Source organism: Botryllus schlosseri, chromosome 7 (genome assembly GCF_051294905.1).
Source record: "Botryllus schlosseri isolate E-star chromosome 7, Bs_hap1, whole genome shotgun sequence".
Lineage (NCBI taxonomy): Eukaryota > Metazoa > Chordata > Ascidiacea > Stolidobranchia > Styelidae > Botryllus > Botryllus schlosseri.
In genome coordinates this window covers 19,189,309-19,210,928 of record NC_137242.1, presented here as the reverse complement: position 1 = coordinate 19,210,928, position 21,620 = coordinate 19,189,309, and the positions used below count along the sequence as shown (strand labels likewise).

General features: G+C 39.9%; 1 protein-coding gene and 1 long non-coding RNA gene across 2 annotated transcripts in view; one reads left to right on the top strand and one right to left on the bottom strand.

The window, feature by feature from the left end:
• Window positions 1–21,620, top strand: part of LOC145442965 (uncharacterized) — a 46,765-nt gene that overhangs the window by 14,244 nt on the left and 10,901 nt on the right. The window lies entirely within an intron of this gene.
• LOC145442617 (uncharacterized) lies at window positions 7,637–18,438 on the bottom strand. The gene is made up of 8 exons (XM_080320580.1): window positions 18,216–18,438; window positions 17,328–17,378; window positions 15,973–16,261; window positions 14,497–15,404; window positions 13,229–13,523; window positions 12,905–13,171; window positions 8,749–9,208; window positions 7,637–8,079 (listed from the first exon to the last, which is right to left on the bottom strand). The coding sequence occupies exons 1-8, from the start codon at window positions 18,307–18,309 to the stop codon at window positions 7,789–7,791; spliced, it is 2,655 nt and encodes an 884-aa protein (XP_080176706.1). The 5' UTR covers window positions 18,310–18,438; the 3' UTR covers window positions 7,637–7,788.

Here is a 21,620-nt window from a genome sequence, read left to right as displayed (position 1 = left end):
CCTTCTTGTTCACGAATGTTCAGTTTATGTCATATTCTTCGTACTAATAGAAAGTAATCGTTATTTCACAAATAAATCGATTAGATATGTGAAGTAGTCGATTACGATTACGATTACTTCGGATTTTTTTCGAATGTAATCGATTGCGATTACGATTACTTCAAAATGCTGTAATCGTCGTAATCGATTACGATTACTAATCGCGATTACCCCATGTCTGGTGCGTAGTCTATTTCTTGACTCACACGGGGCATTGCGCGTGAATAACATTGATGCAACTGCAGATTCCGTCGGACGGAATGGTAGCGCAGGCCGCAGTTACACTTCAAATGATCGTGCCGTTTTAAGATTTCATTTAATAATTCGACTGCATGGATTGATATTAATGAGTGCAGGGCCGATATTAAAACGTCACGGGAATGGTTAAACTCTGCACGTACACCAGCGGCATGCAGTAAAGTGCGTTCTCGTGCCACGATGAAGTCATCGATACGGAACAATTATGACGTCACAAAAATCCGCCACCTCGTAAAAAAATAAAGTCGGCGCCTATGTAATTACATGCTAGTAGTAAGCCGACTATTTTTTCATATCCAAAATATTCCACTCTAATAAATTCGCTTTTTTTAGTTGGAATTGAGCCAAATTTGCTATGAATCATATTTTTACACAATATAACAATATCATGAGGCGGCCGGTAAAATTCGAAAATCTCTATTTGTAGTTAATCCAAAATTTCCTCTCATATTAGTAAAGCTCCGGCGGCTATTTCGGGAGCTGAGCAGGAAAGCTGACCTCTTTTTAGTCAACCACCTGATCATGTGAAAGAAAAACTGTACGTCTACATAAACATGCATCTGCTGATTCTCTATCAGCTGGTATCTAGACGTGAATTCGTTGGTTCTATATCAGATAGCATGTAGAATGAATACGTTGATTCTCTATAAGCTATAAGCTAATTCAGGATTGAAAACATATGTTGAACATGACTTCAATACTGTGACTTGGACTCGACTCGAGTCATAATACTATGACTCGGACTTGAGCCTTTAAACGGTGACTTGGACTCGGACTCGACTCGGTGATGAATTGAAAATGACTCGACTTGACTCGAGTCAAAACCACAAAAGTAAGATTGACTCGTGACTCGGAACAACGTGACTTGGTTACAACCCTGGTCAGAACCCTAGCATGCTGGTTGCATGCTGTACGTCCGTCGATTTCCTGCGATCCGATAAGAATAATCACAGCCCGTCAAGATAGGAAAGCTCACCAGCCCTTGATAGCCTTTCTTTTACCTGGGTGTCCTAAAAGGATCTCTTCGACGTGTGTCATACAATAAGGGCAGCTAAATGCTGTGAGCAACCCAACCGTGAAACTTCGGGAATATAAAAAGGTCGCCACAGCCCACTTTCTATAGCGTATTTAATGCCGAAAGAGGTCTTCACTTTCCCAGTCCTGATCACTGCCTCATTATGTTCTTCTGTAATTACGTAATTATTATTGACAGGGAATTAGACGACTACCGTAAAAAGGTTCGGAACGACTGTACTAGATCATTAGGCGATATATGTCGTAGTCCTGTGTTCGTACCCAGAAAGTTTGATATTGCCTTTTGCTACGGGTCGTATGCGGTATCACGGCGGCAAGATACCGGGTCGAGTGTGTTGCGAGCCGTAGTAAATAATTCGACTCAGGGTCCAGCGTAGCACGCAACCACGGCCTTCAAAAAATTAAACCAGTATGGTTCGAAAGCGTTACTGACCTGGAGAATACTTTAGCTAATCTGCAATTCTTGACGGAACCCCAAATTTTTGCTTGGGTCATAGAAACAAAAAATTGACCACAATACGCACCATATAGGTTACGGTAGACTACTGGTGTACAAAATAAGTGTGAAAAGAAAAAAGTGTAAAAAGAAATAAAGCCATTAGAATTTGATTTTCACGCCAAACGAAAACATTATAAATATACTTAGCAAATCCATGTGACGTATATGCTATTCGCTTCCAGATATCATTTCAGAATTGCGAGGTTTCACATGGGAATTTCTTATCTTATTGTTGGGTCTAAACTCTAAATGCAACAGCGTGATACCAATTGTATATTTCTAAATGAGCTTATCTCGAATACTTATAAGCTCATTTGCGATTAGCAATTGGCATCAAGCTGTTGCTTTTCGACTCGACATTACAAGATAGCGTAACGGCGTCCGGCTTCTTGGTCGGTAGGTCGTGGGTTCGATCCCGGGCCAGACCAAAGACCTGATTAGTATCACTGGTATCCATAACGTCACTATATTCACTATAATGTTTTCGTTCTGTGTAGAAATTATAATTTTTTGGTTTTGTTCTTTTAGCACTCTGATGATACACAGTTCAATGTGTGCACCTGTAATATATTAGATGTTCAGTTAGATGTGTGTGTGTTTTATTTTTGTGATTCTGCGAAAATTTGTTGTTCCGCGACAGGTTGTAGACCAGCGTAAATATTCCACAGGTTACTAAAAGGTTATGGAATCAGTACATTAGAATCATCGGATCATTCAAATACCCCGTATAACTCAAACCAACGAAACGTACCGATTTGCGATACCAAAGCCTCATATTCTCTGCGCGTTTATGATGCACCTGCCCCCTGCGAGCAAGAAGTATACCACAAAATTTTGAATGTACATAATGCTTGATTCTGCTAACCCTTTCAGGACGCAACGTGACTCGTCTATGGAAATGATTGACGATGATGCGAAAAGTCAAGCAATTGTTGCTTAAGACATAATTACACGATTTTCTGAATAAAATTACTTTTGTTTAAAACACTGTAAATCAAAATCAGTCAAGAATACGAGAACGGAGGCAGTAAGTTACATAATTACTAAAAGACTATGTATGCGTGAAGATGTCAACCTCCGCAATAACAAACTTCCGCGGTGAGTGAATTTCAAAGATACCTAAATGTTGGAGGTTTACCTAGGCTCCTCCTCGCCACCTCATCCGCGTTAGCGGTGTCTTACAAAAGCCAGGTGGGCCGTGCTATAAGTCGGCAGTTACGGAAAATAAGAAGAATATCGGCCTGGTGTAAATGACCATAGTAGTCGACAAACACCATGAATACCCCAAAACAAAACAAACCAGACGTGGCCAGTAACGAAGAGCTTCTACTTTTTCGAAGTACTCAAGTAGTTTTCCTCTACTTCTGGTACTTACTCAAGTAGATCTGATTTTCGCTACTTCTACTTCTACTTCGTAAAATTTTGTGATCTACTTACTTACTTTTCGCTATTTTCAGTTTGTCAAGTAGAAGTAGTTCAATCTTCCAATCAGGAATATAGGCCGAGGAATTTCGGGGCTGTTTTCACGAAGTATCAACATTTAATTTTCATAAAAGTTGACTAAAACCCAGAGTTTTCGTCGCGCTTCGCGCGCAGTGGGTTGGGACTTGGGAGTGACCGGTATGATTTCACGAAAGCATCGATGAATATAATTTAGGTAGCAGCTTGGCGTGGTTCCGTTAACACCACATTGTCGCCCATCGCCCATATCAAATATTTAATCACAGAATGTATGGCTCAACATAATATTTCAAACTGATGTTTCGCAATCTAGTATTTACTTGTCATATCGTAATCTATAGCATGTCCATGGCGCGTCCTAACCTGGAAAAGTGGACTCTGATTTTTTTGTTAGTTTTAGAGATGTTTTAGCATATCACCCTTGGAGCTTTCTGGACTAAAGGCATGAAATACGTTTTCCGCTTTTAGAATTAGTATTTATTTTCCACTTTCAATTTCGAGTATCATATACTTTGAGTTATAATTAATATCAGTTCTTTTGTCTGGATAACAAATGCCTTTTAATTCCGGAAATAAAGCTGCACAATATGGCATTTTTACGGTTCACCATATTTTTTATTAACGTTTACTAATCGCGCAAAGTGTTTACATCGTATCCTATACAACTTCTCCGTATTGCTTTTCGACTAAACTACTGGCCTTATAATATGGTGGATGGCGCCATACCATGCTATTTTCTAAAACGTGCTTTTCGAGTATCGCATTTCAATATCAATACTATCATTTTCATCCCATGATGTGGACGAATGCTTACGCTATCGAAAATTTGTTACCTGCTGGTATGCATCAATATGAATCAAGCTCGTCACCTTTCGCATAGCTCCATTTGCACCTTTTTACAATCCATGTAAACGAATTATGATCCTTTTCACAGCTACTACTTACTTACTTGAGTACCTTTGAAGTCAGTCAATTCTACTTCTACTTCAAGTAGTTTTAGGTTGCTTATGAAAGAATTACTACTACTCGTACTTGAGTAGATTTTTTCGTCGCTACTTCTACTTCTACTTGAGTAGCTTTCTTGACTACTTTGACCACCTCTGGTTTTTACGTATGACAATATCAACCGGTAGGGAAAGTACTTTAGTCATGTTTACTGTGTAGTGTGTATCGCAATGCACATTAACTGCTTGGAGCGTATGGACCACTGATAATGATTATCACGACATTTTGACTGGTCGTTCGGTACTGTAATTAACCAATTTTCATGCTGCTGACGTCGTATTGCGTCGACGAGCAATTCGAAACTGAGGAGTTGATATCTTTATTTTGTGAACTTCGAAATACTCGTGGATTTCATGGGGACACGAAATAGGAATTCACACGATACTTATACCATGGTCAATTTCTGTTAATACCGGATGTTATGCTGTAAATCAAAACTGTGATGAACTGTGCACGTAGATTCTGTGGCATATGATGGTTTCAAACTGTGCATTTAAGTTCTGATGAAGATATCGCCACAATATAGACTCGGAATCTTCTTATATCACTGTTAAATTAATCGTAATGTCTGTTTTGGATTACCTGCAATTACTGCGCATTAGGGGCAGACGTATTCCATCTACTATTGAAGGATATTTAATCCGATTCTGTGCTCAGAATCACTCTATCACGTCAGATTCTTTATGTATGAATTTTTCTCATTTTCATAAATCAATGAAATTCCGGCTTTCGTTGGTGGCATCACGGTATGCACACAACAGCAACAGATCAAATTTTGTTATTGACATCATCTATTATGAAACCTGGGTTGTTGTAATACACAATGAGTGTTTTTTCGGTAAACTTGATTCCGGTCATTCCCTATATTCGTGCAATCAGAAGCTGTTTTAGACCCATAAAATTATAATGGTCTTGAAATTTCAAACAAATGTCGCGCCAAAAATTTTAGTGATTGATAGACTAATATTAGGTTGCTGAACCCGATTTTGTGCTCCGAATTTCTCTATAACGTTAGAATATTTCCGGTATGTATTTTTCTCATTTTAATAAATTAATCAAATTTCGGCTTTCATTAGCGACATTACGGTGAGCGTACAACAGCAACAGATTGAATATTGTTATTGAAATCATCTATAATGATGAAACCTCGGTTCTTGTTGAACAGAATACCTGAGTTTTCGGTGAACTTGAATCCAGTGGTTCTCTATCTTCTGTCGATCAGGACCTCTTTTCAGCCCATAAATTCATATGTGGATGCAACTATTTTTAGTCGGTAGCAGTTATCATCTTTATATACCAGTCCTCTTTTAAATATTGTGATTAGTAGCTCTGTAACTAATTTAGTTCTCTGCGTTATCTATCTTTGTACATCTGTCCTGCAGACTTGTTCGGTCAATGCATTTCGTGACAACACACTGCTCTTTCGTAAAACGTAAAAGTTTGCAAATAATAAGCATTGTGTTGTTGATATATTATGTAGAATACAATTATTCACTCCGGTACATGACCCAAATATGTGGCCTTTTCAGCCTGTTTTGAAACGTTCCACAAAATAAATTGCTTATCATGATAACTTGAAGAATTTGTCATCATTAATCTCCGTCTGTACTTATCATGCTAATTCTTCAAACTAGAGTTGGTCGAAGTTATCGGCTTTGCTACTCAAGTAGCACAAGTAACGCCTTACATTTCTACTTCATTACAAGTAGAAGTTGTAATTTCTAAGATATGTGAAAACTATTTCAAGTGGAAGACGAAATGAGAGGTCTGAGAATTACTGAAAGTCAGTAAATGTCTAAGTATATTTGGTCGGGGGAGGGTGGTCGCATACTTTCAACAGTTAGTCGGAGGTGGCTACATACGAAATCGGAAGATGTATCGTCGCAGCTAATGCAAAATGACTATAATGACACCACCCATGGGTAGAAGATTCGAAAAAATATAATCAGTTACTGCGACTCAGAGGCTATTTCACGCCTTTTTTATGACAATTTAACTCATGATAGTGGTGCTATAATATCTCTGAACTACTTTCTACGTTCCAAAAACCAAATTGCAAACGTAATTAGTTCATCCAGAATACTATTCAGGTAGATGTTTGAGTAGCCAAAATCTACTTGAATACCTCGAAAAAGTAGAAATATTCAACATGATGTGATTGACCAAAAATAACGTCAGATTCGTATTCAGCGCCCCCAAATTGGTTAAAATTGACCCAAAGAAGTCCTGGCGCAAAAATCGTGTAGACCGGTGTAATCAAAGCAATTTCCCATTCATTCAAAACGGCTTCGCGGAACGGAAAAATCGTTTGGCCGGCAGGATTCGGCCCGCGAGCCGCATGTTTGACATACCTTACCCACATATTGCAATTGTGCTTCTTCATGATTTGAAACGACAAAGAAACAAAATCCCAAAATACTAATAATAGCATGTATGAGACATCTATATTTTAAGTCGAGTCATACTTATACCGAACGGTTCTACTGAACAACGAGATATTTTTTCATGGCAACATTTATTTCATCTTCACAGAACTGTTCGACTTATTAGTAAATTTCAGCTCGTATAATGTGTAACAATTCCAGGAGTTTGAGGATTTTGTTATATTTATGCTGCAATCAGTTTAAGAACGTATGCTAGTCATATGATATTTTAAAATAATTAAACTTCAGTATTAGAAGATTGCACTAAAATTTAATTTCGTTTGTTTGTGATCTTACTTCGAAAATAAATTATTGACGGAGAGTTGAAGAAACGCTTTGCGCCATTAGCATTAATGTCCGGGCAACATATTAAGGTAGGGCAACGTGCCGTTAAGAATCCCAGTGATGCATAGCTTCCAACTCAAATGGCCCCCAGCCACCAAAAAAAGTCGAATGATAATAGAATAATAATGAAGCACATTCTACTGTCCCCATTTACCGTTAAATCTCTTGTAGTCCGCACAGTGCACACGGCCTACGCCGCATTACGACGAAGTTGAAGAAAGCGTAAAAATTAACCAATAGAACGGACAGAACGAGCGGCCAATCCGATAGAACTGATGTTTCAGTGGTTAATAGCTGTATTCAATCGGCCAATAATGGCATTTTTACGATTCCGGTTGTTTGCGAAAAAAAAAGGTATTGCTACAACTGAGTCACTTGGTTCCCTAATATACTGCATAGGATTATTGCGTTTAGACTTGATCATAAAAGATTCAGGTGAAAAACATAGGTATGAATTTACAGCTTTTGTTTTGGAATCATTGCTCTGGTCGGGCCCGTAAGCGATTAAAAAGTTTGAGTACGGTTCGCGACCCAAGTGGAGTCTGAAACCCCTTGTGTAAGTCAATAAATCTCACCGTGCACCGGAATCTATATTATTCATAAACTTTACGTGGCTGTAATTAATCACATATTTTTACAACCGGATCAAACGAACATAATTACCGTGAAAGATTTTCTAGGTGCAAACGCACAATTTCATCACATCGAATCAGCAAAATAAATCTAGTAATAATATTCGCTCACGACCGGTTCAGAGTATGATTCTAATCTTCCGGCGTCTATTACGTGAATCGTGAAACTATCCGGATTATTCCTGCAACAAGATGGCTTTTGTAGGCCTCCGCTTTTTCCAAACGCGAGAGCAACGGATGCGTTTGTGCTCTTTGTCCGGCCGCCATAAAGATGGAAGGCGTACTGCCACGGACTCAGACATTGTTTGAGGCTGGCCTTGTAGTAATTGTCGAATGCGGTGTTGTCGGTCCATGAAGTTGACGTAGAGCAGAAATACACCGTCTGAAACGCGATTGTGAAATATTGTTCATAATCAAAATCGCGACGCAAATTACAAAATACTATAATTCCACTTCAGCCCGAATTACACCGACGTTTACTGTATAGTGCAGCTATTCTTTAAAGTATGGTTAGCGATATGTCTAAATTTGTGATCGTTTTTGTTGAATTTCTTGCAACGTTAGTAATTTATAAAGGTCGAAGTGCACTGTGTTGGGTACTACAGCCAAGCCATATGTGCAGAAACGTGGTCATGAATGAAAATGATTTCATCAGGATGCATAATCACGTGTCATAAATTTTCGATGACACCACCTCTATATCAACTCCACCGGTATATCTGATCACTTGGGCTGAGAGTGGACTGAGAGTAATTTAAGCAATAACATATGATATTGACAAAATTTATTTATGAACTTAACAATTTCGCGCATTGCACGTCTAGAGTTATAAAGCAAAGTGATATTTATTATCATGAATACTTGCAATTTTGGCGCGTAATAGGCTAATAGACACAAATGGAAATGTCAGACGTTCGTAGTTAGGTCTTCCTACTCCGGGAATGGAATGTAGATATGTTTTACTCGAGTAGACTCAGTTGTTTACCTGACATAAGCTCCTCTAATCTATAAGAAATGAAGATATACCGAATCTCTGTAACATCGTAATTACCAGATCGAATATTCCTTCCGTGTATTGTGAAGACATCTCGAAATAATCTACCGTGCCCGACTTGAAATCATCAATTGTACTTGGAGGCTTCCATGGATACATGTCTCCAAAAACATCAGTGTGGTAGGGGTCATTGTAGTTATATCTATATGCGGGCGAGTCCCACTCGTCCTTCTTTCCAAACCAATACACTCCTCCTTTTTTGCTATTGTACCCGACATTTATCCGAACAGCCTCTGATTTAGGAAAATGCACTTTTGGTCCGTCGCAACAATACACAACGTCTCGTTTAGGATCTTTCTCCTCGCTCCAGATAGGAGGACCCTCGTAGAGTGACACAAGATCACATCTATTGCTGGAAGATGTTTCGGTCCATTCATTGAAGCGATCGGCCACGGCAATCCAGCTGTCACGGATCCCCCCGTAAGGATACAGTACGGATGGGCATATCTGTGGTAGACTGTGATGTAAAAACATATTCGAATATTGATGGTGTATTATGGGAAGCCTTTTGAGCACTGTCGGTTGCAAGGATAATATAACATTTTAGGTGGCCCGCATTGCGCTTGTATTTTCATACGTTTGATCTAAAGCGAAATTGGCGGCCCAGAACTTATATCTTAGAGGATACCAAACGTAAGGATGATACGGACCTATTCATGGAAATTTCATTATGACTCTTCCCTAGATGTAGCGCATACGATGATTGCTACAACCCTGCGTGTTCATCGGTTATAGTCTTTAGCGGAACCGAATCTAAGACAGACAGAATTGTACCCTAACCCGGACTTTGAAAACTAGTAAAAAGAGATAATTTCAAGTTGGAAAAGTGCTCACTAGTCATTACGATTAATACCCGGATATAATTTCCAACGTCTAACCCGAGACCTGACTTGACTTCCCCTTCTGACCCGCAGAAGAAAAATGACTCGCAACAGTATTTGCATCCGAACATGGCGTAGCCATACGGTTTATAACATATTTCGACAACATATTAGTATGTTTGCCATTGTATCTCGACCACACTGTTCCGCTGGCGACACCCACCCATAGATTTAAATAGCAACAGGGAGATACCAGACAATTGCACATTGCGCTAATATCCTTTTAATCACGTTGAGAAAACACATGCCCCGTCGATTGCTTCGATTAGGTCACAAAAAGAGCAAATATCAATATGCGAAAACAGTAGGAAGGTTAAACGTCATTAGCATTAGGGAAGGAATTAAAAGTAGCATCCCGCGGAAAACAATCATAAATCATAAAGAAACGTATTTATGCCATACTGTATATTTTTTAGTGCGGAGCATGGACCGGAGCCGGATTGGATATCCGACCGGATTTATTCAATTTTGGCCGGAGCCGGATCAGTACTCTTTTGATCCGGCTAGAATCTTCATTGATAAGCATGACTTTTGTAACTAAGCAACCACCAACCAACAGAGGTGGTCAGTAACGAAGTACTTCTACTTTTTCGAAGTGCTCAAGTAGTTTTCTTCCACTTCTGGTACTTACTCAAGCATATCTTTTTTTTCGCTACGTCTACTTCTACTTCGTAATATTTTGTGAACTACGTACTTACTTTTCGCTGTCTCTAGTTTGTCAAGAACTAGTTTAATCCCAAATAGGAAAGATAGCCTAAGGAATTTTGGGGCTGTTTTCACGTAGTACCAGCATTTAATTTTCATAAAAGTCAAGTTTTACCCACAATGTCAGTTGCGCTCCGCGCACAGTAGATAAATATGTTTTAAGGAAGGTATCGCTGTATATAATTTAGATACCGGGTTGCGTGGTTCCGTTCACACCGCATTGTCGCCCTTATCAAATATTTCATCACAGTAACTATGGCCCCCATAACGTTTGAAACTACCGTTTCGCAATCTAGCAATTACCTAATATACCTAACAGCCCATGACGTGTCCTAATCTGAAAAAGTGGACTTTGACTTTTTTTAACGTTAGACCTGTTTTAGCAGACCACCGATGAAGCTCTCTGGATAAAAGATATGAAATATATTTTTCACTTTTTAGAAGTAGTATTTGTATTTTTCTTTCAATTACGATTATTATTATGCGTTGACTTCTAATTATAGTTTCAGTTCTTTTGTCTGAAGAGCATACATGCTGAAGTATAAAAGAAAGTGTAGTAATGCCTTATATTTACCGAAAATAAAGCTAAACACTATAAGGCATTATCACGATCTGCCATATTTTTAATTAACTTATACTAAACGCGCAAAGTGTTAAAGCCGTATCCGACACAACTTCTCCGTATTGCTCTTCGACTGAAGTAGGGGCCTTATTATATGGGGGCCATGCTTCTCATAAACCAAAACGACAAATCGAAAAATTATATCTCATTTTCATATCAATACTATCATTTACATCCCATGATGTGGACGACTGATTATTCTGTTAAAAATTGACACCTCCTGGGATGCATCAAAACGAATGAAGCTCTCTACACCTTCCGCATAGCGCCATTTGCAGCTTTTGACAGACCATGCGTACGAAGTACGATCGTTTTCACAGCTACTACTTACTTACTTGAGTAGATTTAAGTCATCCAATTCTACTTCTACTTCAAGTAGTTTTAGGTTGCTTATGAAGGAAGTACTTCTACACGTACTTCAGTAGATTTTTTTCGTCGCTACTCCTTCTTCTACTTGAATAGCTTTCTTGACTACTTCGACCACCTCTGCCAACCAATCACACGCATGTAAACCCAAGGTCAGTGCGAAAATAAACGAGCAATATCTATAAATTCACACAACCACCGTATCGTGGAGGGCCGAGCATGGACCGGAGCCGGATTGTATATCCGGCCTGACTTTCCATTTTTAGACGGAGCCGGATCATTACTTTTCCAGATACGGCCGGATCATAGCCGGACCAGAGAATTAAAAAACCGGACCGTAGTCGGACCAGACAATTTGTCGATCCGCTCCGCACTAATACTTTTACGAAGTTGTGTCGCGGATCACGAATAACCGAGCAGGCCAAAGGTTATGTATTTATGTTGCAAGGGAGCGAGGGGAAAACGAAATTACAACGATAAAATGGTGCCAGTGCCAATGCTCCCTCTTGAGGCCACAGGCCCCATAATGTCCTAGCGTTTTGAAATGGTATACGAAGATGTGGTCAGCAACCTTTTTGCTCTGCGGACGGATTTTCAAATGTTTTTTGATTCGTGGACCAGTCTTCAAAAACCACAATTGTTAGAACTTAAAAATTGATTGCTCATAATCTATAAGGTCATTAAATGTGACAAGTAAGGCAGTGATGACGTGTTTTCGATTAAAAGGTATTGACGTTTTTTTTATTATTTGAATAGTGACCGTGACCATTATGCAGAAGTATGCGAACTCCCCGCTGACCACAGGTTGCTTATCGTTGCACTACAGATACGAAGGTGGTTTAAGATGATTTACTTAACGCTCCAGTAGCCGACATCGAAAAGCAGTGCTATCGAACTCAGACAATCTGATTTGTATGGACGGGCCACTTTGGTTTGAACTTAGTAGATATTGGGAGCGGTATTCGAATTCAGCACGGAATTAACTGCTCTAACAGGTCTACATAGTGTTTCAAATCTCTATCAACAAGACCGTGGATTCCTATCACAACGGCACATTGGATATGGCTAATTCCCAATGTTTCGTCTAAGCTGCGCGCGTGCACACTGCTGACAAAGTCTGTGCGCACAGAAACAGCTGCGACGCGCACACGAAAGCCGATGTGATGACCTTTTTTAGTCGTTACGAATTGTTATTCAAGGCACCGCGCAGTGAGTTAATGAGTGCGCGCAGACTCGTGAAAAATTAAAGGGAACATCGTTCTTCTGCCTCTGAGTAACTCGAGTTTGATTTCATAACGATTTGGTACGTAACGGGTATTTCTAGTCACAGTTCGTCTTTTCACCGGAATCCATTCATATATGTTGCTTCTTAAATGACCGGTCGTTAGGATATATTTATCTTACCGTTCCATATGCAGGTGCACGAATAAATTAAAAATAAAGCAAATAAGAATCAGTATATTTGCCTCGCTGCGATTATGATTACCCAGCCTGTTACAGAACCTGCCGGTCTATATGCTCGTGTCGAATATTGCTAAACGGCATCATGATGAAAACTGATAGCTAGCTATAGGCTTACGTGCATAACTCCAACGATTTTCCACGACAGAGATTCCGAGCGTACGTCCAAGTACGGTTTTCACCGGATACTTCAAAACCTTTCGGTACTGGTAACGGTTTCTCCGACGCTGAATACGTGATCGAGAAGGAGTAAGCGTCCTCCTCAACCGATAGTATTATTTCAAGGGAGCTGCCGTCGGTAGTGAAAGACCCTGATTCATGACAAGCGCTAGCTTCGGAAAATATTCTGCCGGTCATCGGGTTTACCATTCTGAGGTAATTGTACCTGAGAGTGGGTTTGAAATGTATCGCAATGTTCATTGCTAGATTACCATGAATTTACCTGCAACGATGATTACCACCGCTGTATGTATACTTGATTGTGACGCCTTTGCCGTGTTCCGGATTCGCATCGATCTTCCATCTACAATATATCGGCGGCCTCCCCTTCCCTTCCAATGATGTTGACGACACGGTTGTCGCGTTGAAAGTCGCGTCGCTGAATGAGATCTGATTGCAGACGTCCGGCTTCCGATGTTGAATCCAACCATCTTTAGCTTGCGCGTACATTACAAAATCTGATGCTGGATCAGTGTATCCACAGCAGGGCGGGGTTGTGCTGACGCGGCTGCCGTGACCTATGGAAACATTGGGCAACATTGTTTTAATGGGATTCAATTGATTTAGTGTTAAACTAAGTATATGTGTAGACCTGCCTGTATTCACATTTCACCGAACGATAAGCTGTACATCACATAGTCTGCATCTACATATCATTTTTAGAGAATTACAGCTCATATTTAATCAATTTTATCAATGTTAAAACAAAAGTATTGGAGGGCTACTGTTTTGATTGCGTAATTGATTATGTGCGTCAGTTATTATTAGCCATACCCGACAGCCAGTCCGACTCACAGTTCAAATTGCCGGCGATTGTTTTTGTGTTTTGATCATTTCGGCGAAGGTTTTGCTCCTAATTGTATAAAACGCAGGTGCGACATAATGCGTTCACCGTTCTGGATTGTGTTGCAATCATCCAACCGCTCGCTCTAATCACGCTTAGGCCTACTTATATCCATATTTAGCTGTTTTGCAAGCGGAGGATCGTATCGAACGAAGTCAACCGCATAGCTTCGTTGCCGCGTCATTTCGTGAAAGAGTATATATATGGATCTTTTATTTTTGCAACCATCAATATACCTGTATCTTTAGTGTTTAATAAATGCTCATAGTGCTGACCCATATGTGAACCAGGATTGCATTTAAAACATTAGGTATTATATCACTGGAAAGGAATGGATGTTCTGATGATGAGCACCGCGTACCGTAAAAATGCTACATTACGATATCGTCCTGGTCAACGACATTGTTGAACCATTTAGGATGGGTCGGAAACTTTCTCCGTGAAAGTAGACTTTCTGGCCGTATATTTTCAATTATTATTCTGAAGGAGCCATGCGACAATGTCATTCCAACGTGACGTAATAGATAAAGATAATAAAAACATATTTTAAACAAGGGCCATGTTTTAAGGATGTTTGTTTTAAAATAATTTTGTTTTAAACGAACCCCCGACTACATATCTGTGATATCGTTTAGACCTGAACCTACCCCGCGGTGATTGTCCAACGTACAAAGCACGCAAGCCCTTTTTCGCTTTCGTAGAAACGTACACATGATATTGATACTTCCAGGGATGCTGACAAGGCTTCAAATCCAGCATGTATCTATACTTCTCCACGTCACTGTACTCATCGGAATCGAGACTCTTTTGACACACGTATAATGACGAAGGTGTCCGCACGGAATAGGACCGCGACGCTGTAAATTTGGTGATGTCACCCACGCTTCTACGGGCTGGCTTCCAGAAGTCGTACCAACGCTCATACCCAGAATAGTAGTCGTAGTCGTAGGCATCCAATGGTTTACTTTTTTCTTCCGAAAAACGATAGTACACAGTACCGTTCCAATCCCTCGCAGTTGATAAGTGTACATTGTGAGGTTCGTAGTTTCTGAGCTTAAAGTCACTGTCGTAATCGCAGCAATAAATGTAGCTTTTAGACTTGCACCCTTCGAGAGGACACCTGTCTCCAAAGATTCCCCACAGCGGTGGCCCTGATGCGCCATCGTCGCAAGCTTCGTTTCCATTATCAGTAACTTCGACCCATGTGTTAAATGGGAGAACCGGAATATATTGAGTAGATATCTCAACATCGGCATGCGAGAACGAATGTTGGTTATATGAACAAACGTGTTCTTTATGCCTTCGGCATAAGTCCAAGTCCTTGCTTCTACAGAATCCACGAGCTTGCACCCACTTGAATCGGTGGTTCTTGATGAATCGAGATTTGCCAATGATATCCTTCACTCGAAATCGTTGCGGCAGATTTGGTACCGTGGAATCTTTCGATACTTTCATGAAAAAAACACCCGTTTGACTGTAAACCGGTCTTTTGATATCGATCTCCAAGGTAATGAAGGAATTGTTGAATGACTTGACAGTTTTCGGAGTGTCGTATCTGAATGCAAAGAAATCGTGAGAAATGCAGCGTCAGCTTGGTGCATATACTGTATTATATTGGCAGCACAAACCAAAGGTATGTACAAGTCGTACCACACATTAAAGCTCAATAGTTCAACTATCTAATAATCAGAAGCTCCGGGCATACGGGTAGCCAGGACAGAAAATTAGGGTGTGATATTAGGGATGAGGTAGAAGTTCTGATAATGGCATGACGTCACTGATCCAACATGACCCAACTAAAACGGCTGAAATCATCATATGTTCGAGACGCAAGATGTGTGTGCGTATGTGTGTGCACCTGTACACGTACGGTAGAGGTGCCTATCTTCAACATAGCCTACACCTCGGAATCCAACAGTGTACTCATTATATACGGAATCTAAGTGGAGATCATGCTGCCATTTCATTCACGGTTCTCTGTATAGGTTCCTCTCTTCTATCGTGCCAATGTGACTTTCCAATGTGATCTTTGTTATTCCGTTGCTAGCGCAGATAAAGTGACCAAGTTCCTACTAATTTCTAAATTTGTAGAACACCTTAAACAGGCAGGCTCATTAACTTACCGACTGAAGCCAAATCTTGCATTGACGAATTGTAGAGATGGAATGGCTACGGTTACATTGCCAATTATGCTGTCGTAACCTCCATCATCTGGCCAATATAAGCGGGTATGAAAATCGATTCTGATGCCCTTGACTTGTTTGGAACTTGCTTCATTCCCGATCTCGGTGCTTCGGTTCAGGATTAATTTCCATTGACATCGATACGACCCAGGAGACAAGCCTCTTGGAAGTTCAATTGTAGTTATCCTGGTATCAACTATCACGAGAGCAGTATTCTGACTATCTGGAACTAAGAAATTTCGTTGCTATTAGCTCCGTATTTTTCACAATGGTTTCAATGAATTCCGTCGGTATGCAGCAACGACGAGAAAAAAGTCACTCCTTTCGAGTTGAAATAGAATTCGAGTCAATGGGCATTTCAACTCGAGTTAGTTTTGCAAGTCGAGTCAATCTAATTTCCAAAATGATTCGAGTCTATTCGCAGTCACCAAATACTTTCAGGTGAAGCCGTTTGAGTAACTGAGCGGTTGCGATGCCGAATGTATAACGTTGGAATTAGCCGTATCGGAAACCTAAATAACTAAATGGAATCAAGTAAATGGATCATTAGCATAAATGTCGTGACATTATCTCAGTGTGTCTGCGATATTTGGAATACTCGCGAAGTGAAATATTCAATGACTTGAAGATGGACTCGGGCGTTTGTTATTCAATATTTCTCGTACCACGAATCTGAGTGAAGAGATGTCATTTTTGAGTTGCCAATCGCGTCAAGCCAGCAAGTCAGTCATGAAGCCCGACCCCAGTCATTCCGAATGTGGTATATACTGTATTGTGGGATTTAAGAACATCATAATCATCATACATCATGTACTACGGCCTTATACCATTTTATCGGAATCATGTAATCGTAAACGATATTTTACCATAACCACAAAGCTGTTTTTGTTAATGTGAAGTTGGTGAAAGTCTAGTTTATAGCTCATATGTTTATCCTAGAAGAAACATGTCACATAAATTCTGCTTGAAGGTTTTCGACTCACTCGCATGAGAAGTTTGCCAATGCGGTTTTTGTATCGAAGAAATACCGAGATTAACTTACACAACAACACAAATCTGATACAGCTGTAATGAAATAGTCCAGGGTCATACGCCACATATACAGAGCCTAGAAATAGTTCATATAAATGCATTTATCAAGGTAACAAACACGATTCTTTCTATTTTCCAATCAGAACTTTGAATAGGTGACTACAGTGCTTTCATAACACAAATTAGATCACGCTCATAAAAAGTTTAGGAACTATTGCGCTATATGAATAATATATTCTATTGCGTGATCCTATAATACCTACCATTTCCAACTCGCGAGCAAGCCTCTTTTCGGTAAGTCTGAATGTATTGACCTACAACAAGAAATGGATCTATTGAGAGACAACTTCTTGTTGCTGTTGTGCAGAGTGCAGATATAGCATAACATAATATTGAAGGCCTCGAGGTCATCATATAGGCTACCTATGGTCCTATATCTAGGGATACACCTATGTCCTCTTTTTTAAGATAACCAAACTGTCTTCGGGGCACGCCCAAATGACAACTAGTTATTATGATATTGACAGAAAATACATAAAACTGTAACTATGCATATAATTGAATGGAAGGTTGCCTAAAGACAAAAGGTCAATCCAACGCAAATTAGCCAAGGAAGCTATAAGTTACTGAAGATTACCGCTGACGAGTGTCAGCCGAAAATATTCGGGTTTCTTTCAATATGAATTATTGAATATACTACTCATTGATATATTGAAGTTCTGTACCTTCAGGGAACAGCCAACCAACGACCGATCATTACTTTTTCTTGGGATCTTCCGTTTCGAGGTCTATTAATATCACTTTTATAAAGTGTCATCTTTCACGGATCTCAAAATTTGATATCCCTGCCAATATCAGTCACACAGTATACACAATTTAGCGTTTATCTGTAAAATTGCGCCCATCACGTGTTCGTTGGAACATATGATTCAAACGTCTATGCTAAAGTATCGACGAGTCCATATCATGAAATCTTGCCATATGCGTCTTAATGCTAATTCTAGAAATGTTTACTCATCAAGAGCTATCTTTTACGGAATTGTTCCGGTTATATCCATACCGATGTAGCAACTTGAATTTGGAACAAATGAAAATGCCTCTGCAATGCATCAGCACTATAATATGGGATCATATAATCCAGTTATTCCCACCTTCCACTAGCCCCGAAGAGTATCCGGTTATCCAGTATTCTTGAAATACCGCTGTCCAAATTAGCATACACAAAATCGAGTGAGTCGGCAACATCTTTAAACTTTCAAGTTATCGAACATCTGAATCTATTAGTCTGATTATAGGCCCATATATATATATGTATATCGAAAATACAGTTTTCGATAGGCAAGTATCAGATGTGTATGTAGCTGAAAGCATAAATGAGATAATAAACGTGCAGTGATAGCCTACAGACACAATATATGCTACTCACTAACCTGCCGGGGGCGGTTTCACGGCAAGTTATAATCTGATTATAATCATAACAATCGTCGGAACTATCGTTCCGGGCTACAGTTGAAGCAGGCGGGATCAGTTGAATAGGAAATTTCTCCGCGGCAATGACGCAGTTTTTCCATATCTCCTTAGGATTGCCTACGCTGTTTTGCGGAAGCTCTTCTTATATTTACGCGACGATATGAAACGTTCGTCACCTCACCAACCTAAAGATCACATGGAACACGCACGAACGACTGCTTTGCTGAAAACACCCTGTGGACAGAAATTTCGATTCATAATAACACGAGTGTTACTGTTAGAAAGTGACGCAGCGAAATCGATGCAGCCTGGATGTTTTCGATGCAGATGTTTACCTCCGTCGAGCCGCGGGGCTTCGGGTCGCGGCCGGACATGGACTACTGGTGAAGCAGAAAGTCGGCTTGGATCAAAATACTTCGTAGTTATTTATTGAAAATGAGGAATGATTCTAGAAACCATACATTTTTAGCTTTTCCAAGTTGGATCAGGAGTAGAGTTACTGAATTCGCAAAGACATGGAATGGAATTTAAATTCCGGATGCGAAATAAATACTGGGAAGGAAGCGCGAATTGAAAATTCTCTGCGCTAAGCTTGCTTTGGTTCGCACTGTGCATGCAGCTCGCCTGTAGCATTTCCAGGAAAACCAGAAATTACATTAGAATTGGAATTAGAGCAAAGAAACATACTTCAAAAATTAGACCGGAATTAGATTACCGAAGTTTCGCTCAAATTACTCTTATTAGAAACCCGGATTTATCTAGCCTTCCATGTCTGCAATTAATGTTCGAGAGAACTTGAGGGTGCATTACTGATGCATATATAAGCGGCTGACACAATACGAGCTTGAATAATTGCGGTCAGTGTCGTCGTCCATAATTTCTGTAAAGCTGGAAGTCCTCGTCTTGAATGGAAATATCACTATACAGAAGACCATACGGATATTATTGCGGAAGGACCATTCTGCACTTATAACATTATCAGGCATATCATCATATCATTATTGGATTTATCCTAATCTCTTCAAGAGACTCTTGGAGGTACAGATCTTCAATATACAATTAAATATTCATTCATATTGAAATAAGACCGAATATGTTCGGCTGACACTCGTCAGGGGTAATCTTCAGTAACTAGTAGAGAGAATTGTAGAGAACATTGCGTATCAACAAACGCATCACCAGATATGACGTTGCCGGCATGAAATTCCGAATAATCGAGTGCGTTGAGCTTAAGCCACCTGCTCGCGCCGATTCTTCGAAATTTCATGCCAGGTGTCGTCATATTTGGTAGTACGATTGTTGATATGCGATGTTCTTTCATATTGAAGATTACCCCTGAATACAGTGAACACGTGACTTATTTCAAGTCCAATTTCAATTTATTGCTAAAAATGTTATCATTTCAATATACTGCAATACAATGAAAGATATGACGATGTCGAAACGACTTGGAGCAGTCTCCGAAATCAGACACCCACCTGGCCTAGGCGATGTAGGGAAGGAGGCACGCACGTCGCACACTGAATGAAGAGTAAAAAATGTAATATAAAAGGACAGGTGACAAAAAGGTGACATGTGTCGCAAGGCGAGATCGATATGTCAGGTCGTGGTACGGTGAACTAGAGGATTAACTATAGTATTCATTCATCAAAAATTGTTTGTTTTTCGAGTTGAATGAGGAAATGCACGATGACTGTCGGATAGTTGGCGAAATGCTGTTCCACAAATCAAGTCCGGCATATTTGATATAGCGACGATGTTTTTTGTATACAATATGGTAGTTGGACGACGCGGACGCGCGTGCGTCGTACTTAAGCACTTTTGATATTGATTTATTTATTTAGTCGGCTTACTCAGCATGTGTGTTCTAGTCGACATAATAAGCGCTAGCATTTGTTAAGGTTAATGAATGAATTCTGTCAACTATAGGCCTATATTGTTTCTTGCGTCGGATATTCAGCCGTTGTCGTGTGGTTCCAATCCAGTGTTACAAATTGCTCATCGTAACTGTCACTCCACAAAGTACCAAGTTGAGAACCGCAGACTCCCGTAGCCATATATAGCTTGTCTGAGCGCTGTTACGCTACGTAGGCTTATGAAGCTACCGATTACACTGGCCAACACAATTTTTGCTGACTTTGATTAGACAATAGATTTTGACTAACTTTTGGGGGCTGAATTAAAAAATTATTTCCGTTTTCGCTATCAAGTCAAGTTTTTGGGTTAGGTACCCACTACATTGTCTCATAAGTCATAACCAACATAAAAGTACTACTTTTGATGTTTTCTGTTTATTGTATCAAACGTTTCAAAACCCGCAAGCAGCCGAAAGTAAATCAATAGACTTCAAATAAACATTTGCACTGCATTTCTTGCTTGCGTTAAACTAATATTGCTCCTGCAGGACAAATAAAGTGGGAGTTTCAGGGTCCAAATTTACGCTGACAACTCATAATTCTGTGCGATGTCTCGTTTGATACTGATACAACAGTCAGCAAACATATGTAAGCTCCCATCTACTCTGGTATCTTACCTCGAACATATTCAGATATTATGGGACACCTTCTCCTTGCCCATCGCTGACTATGTCAAGGATTTCCAGGGGATTATTTCGATATTATAGTTTTTTTAATACCTTCTGTCCGACATAAACACATGAAAGAGGCACATACGTGTATCAGGGTTACGCGTGCAGTATGCTTGTGCATCCTCATTGTCTGGCCACTAATAAACACAATATTTCAAAGCTTACAGATATTATCCAATCGTGCTTGTGATATTGCAATTGCAACCATTCAACGTTTCTATATTATTCAGGGAGACTAACTGAGTGTGCAATTGTTACTGCACCTAAGACGTTTCTGCAGAATGCCACACTTTATTATCATTTTTGAGGACTCCTAGCTCCTCCAGCCACCCACGGCAACATTATCATGCCAATGTCAGTATCACGGCAATACACAAAGCTTCCGAAATTAGCCCTACGATGAAAACGCCGTTTGTAATAATCGAAAGTGAGATAACTTCTCTCTCTTGCGAAGTAGGCTAATCTTTTCTCAATTAGGAATGATGCAGAAAGTTCCGAA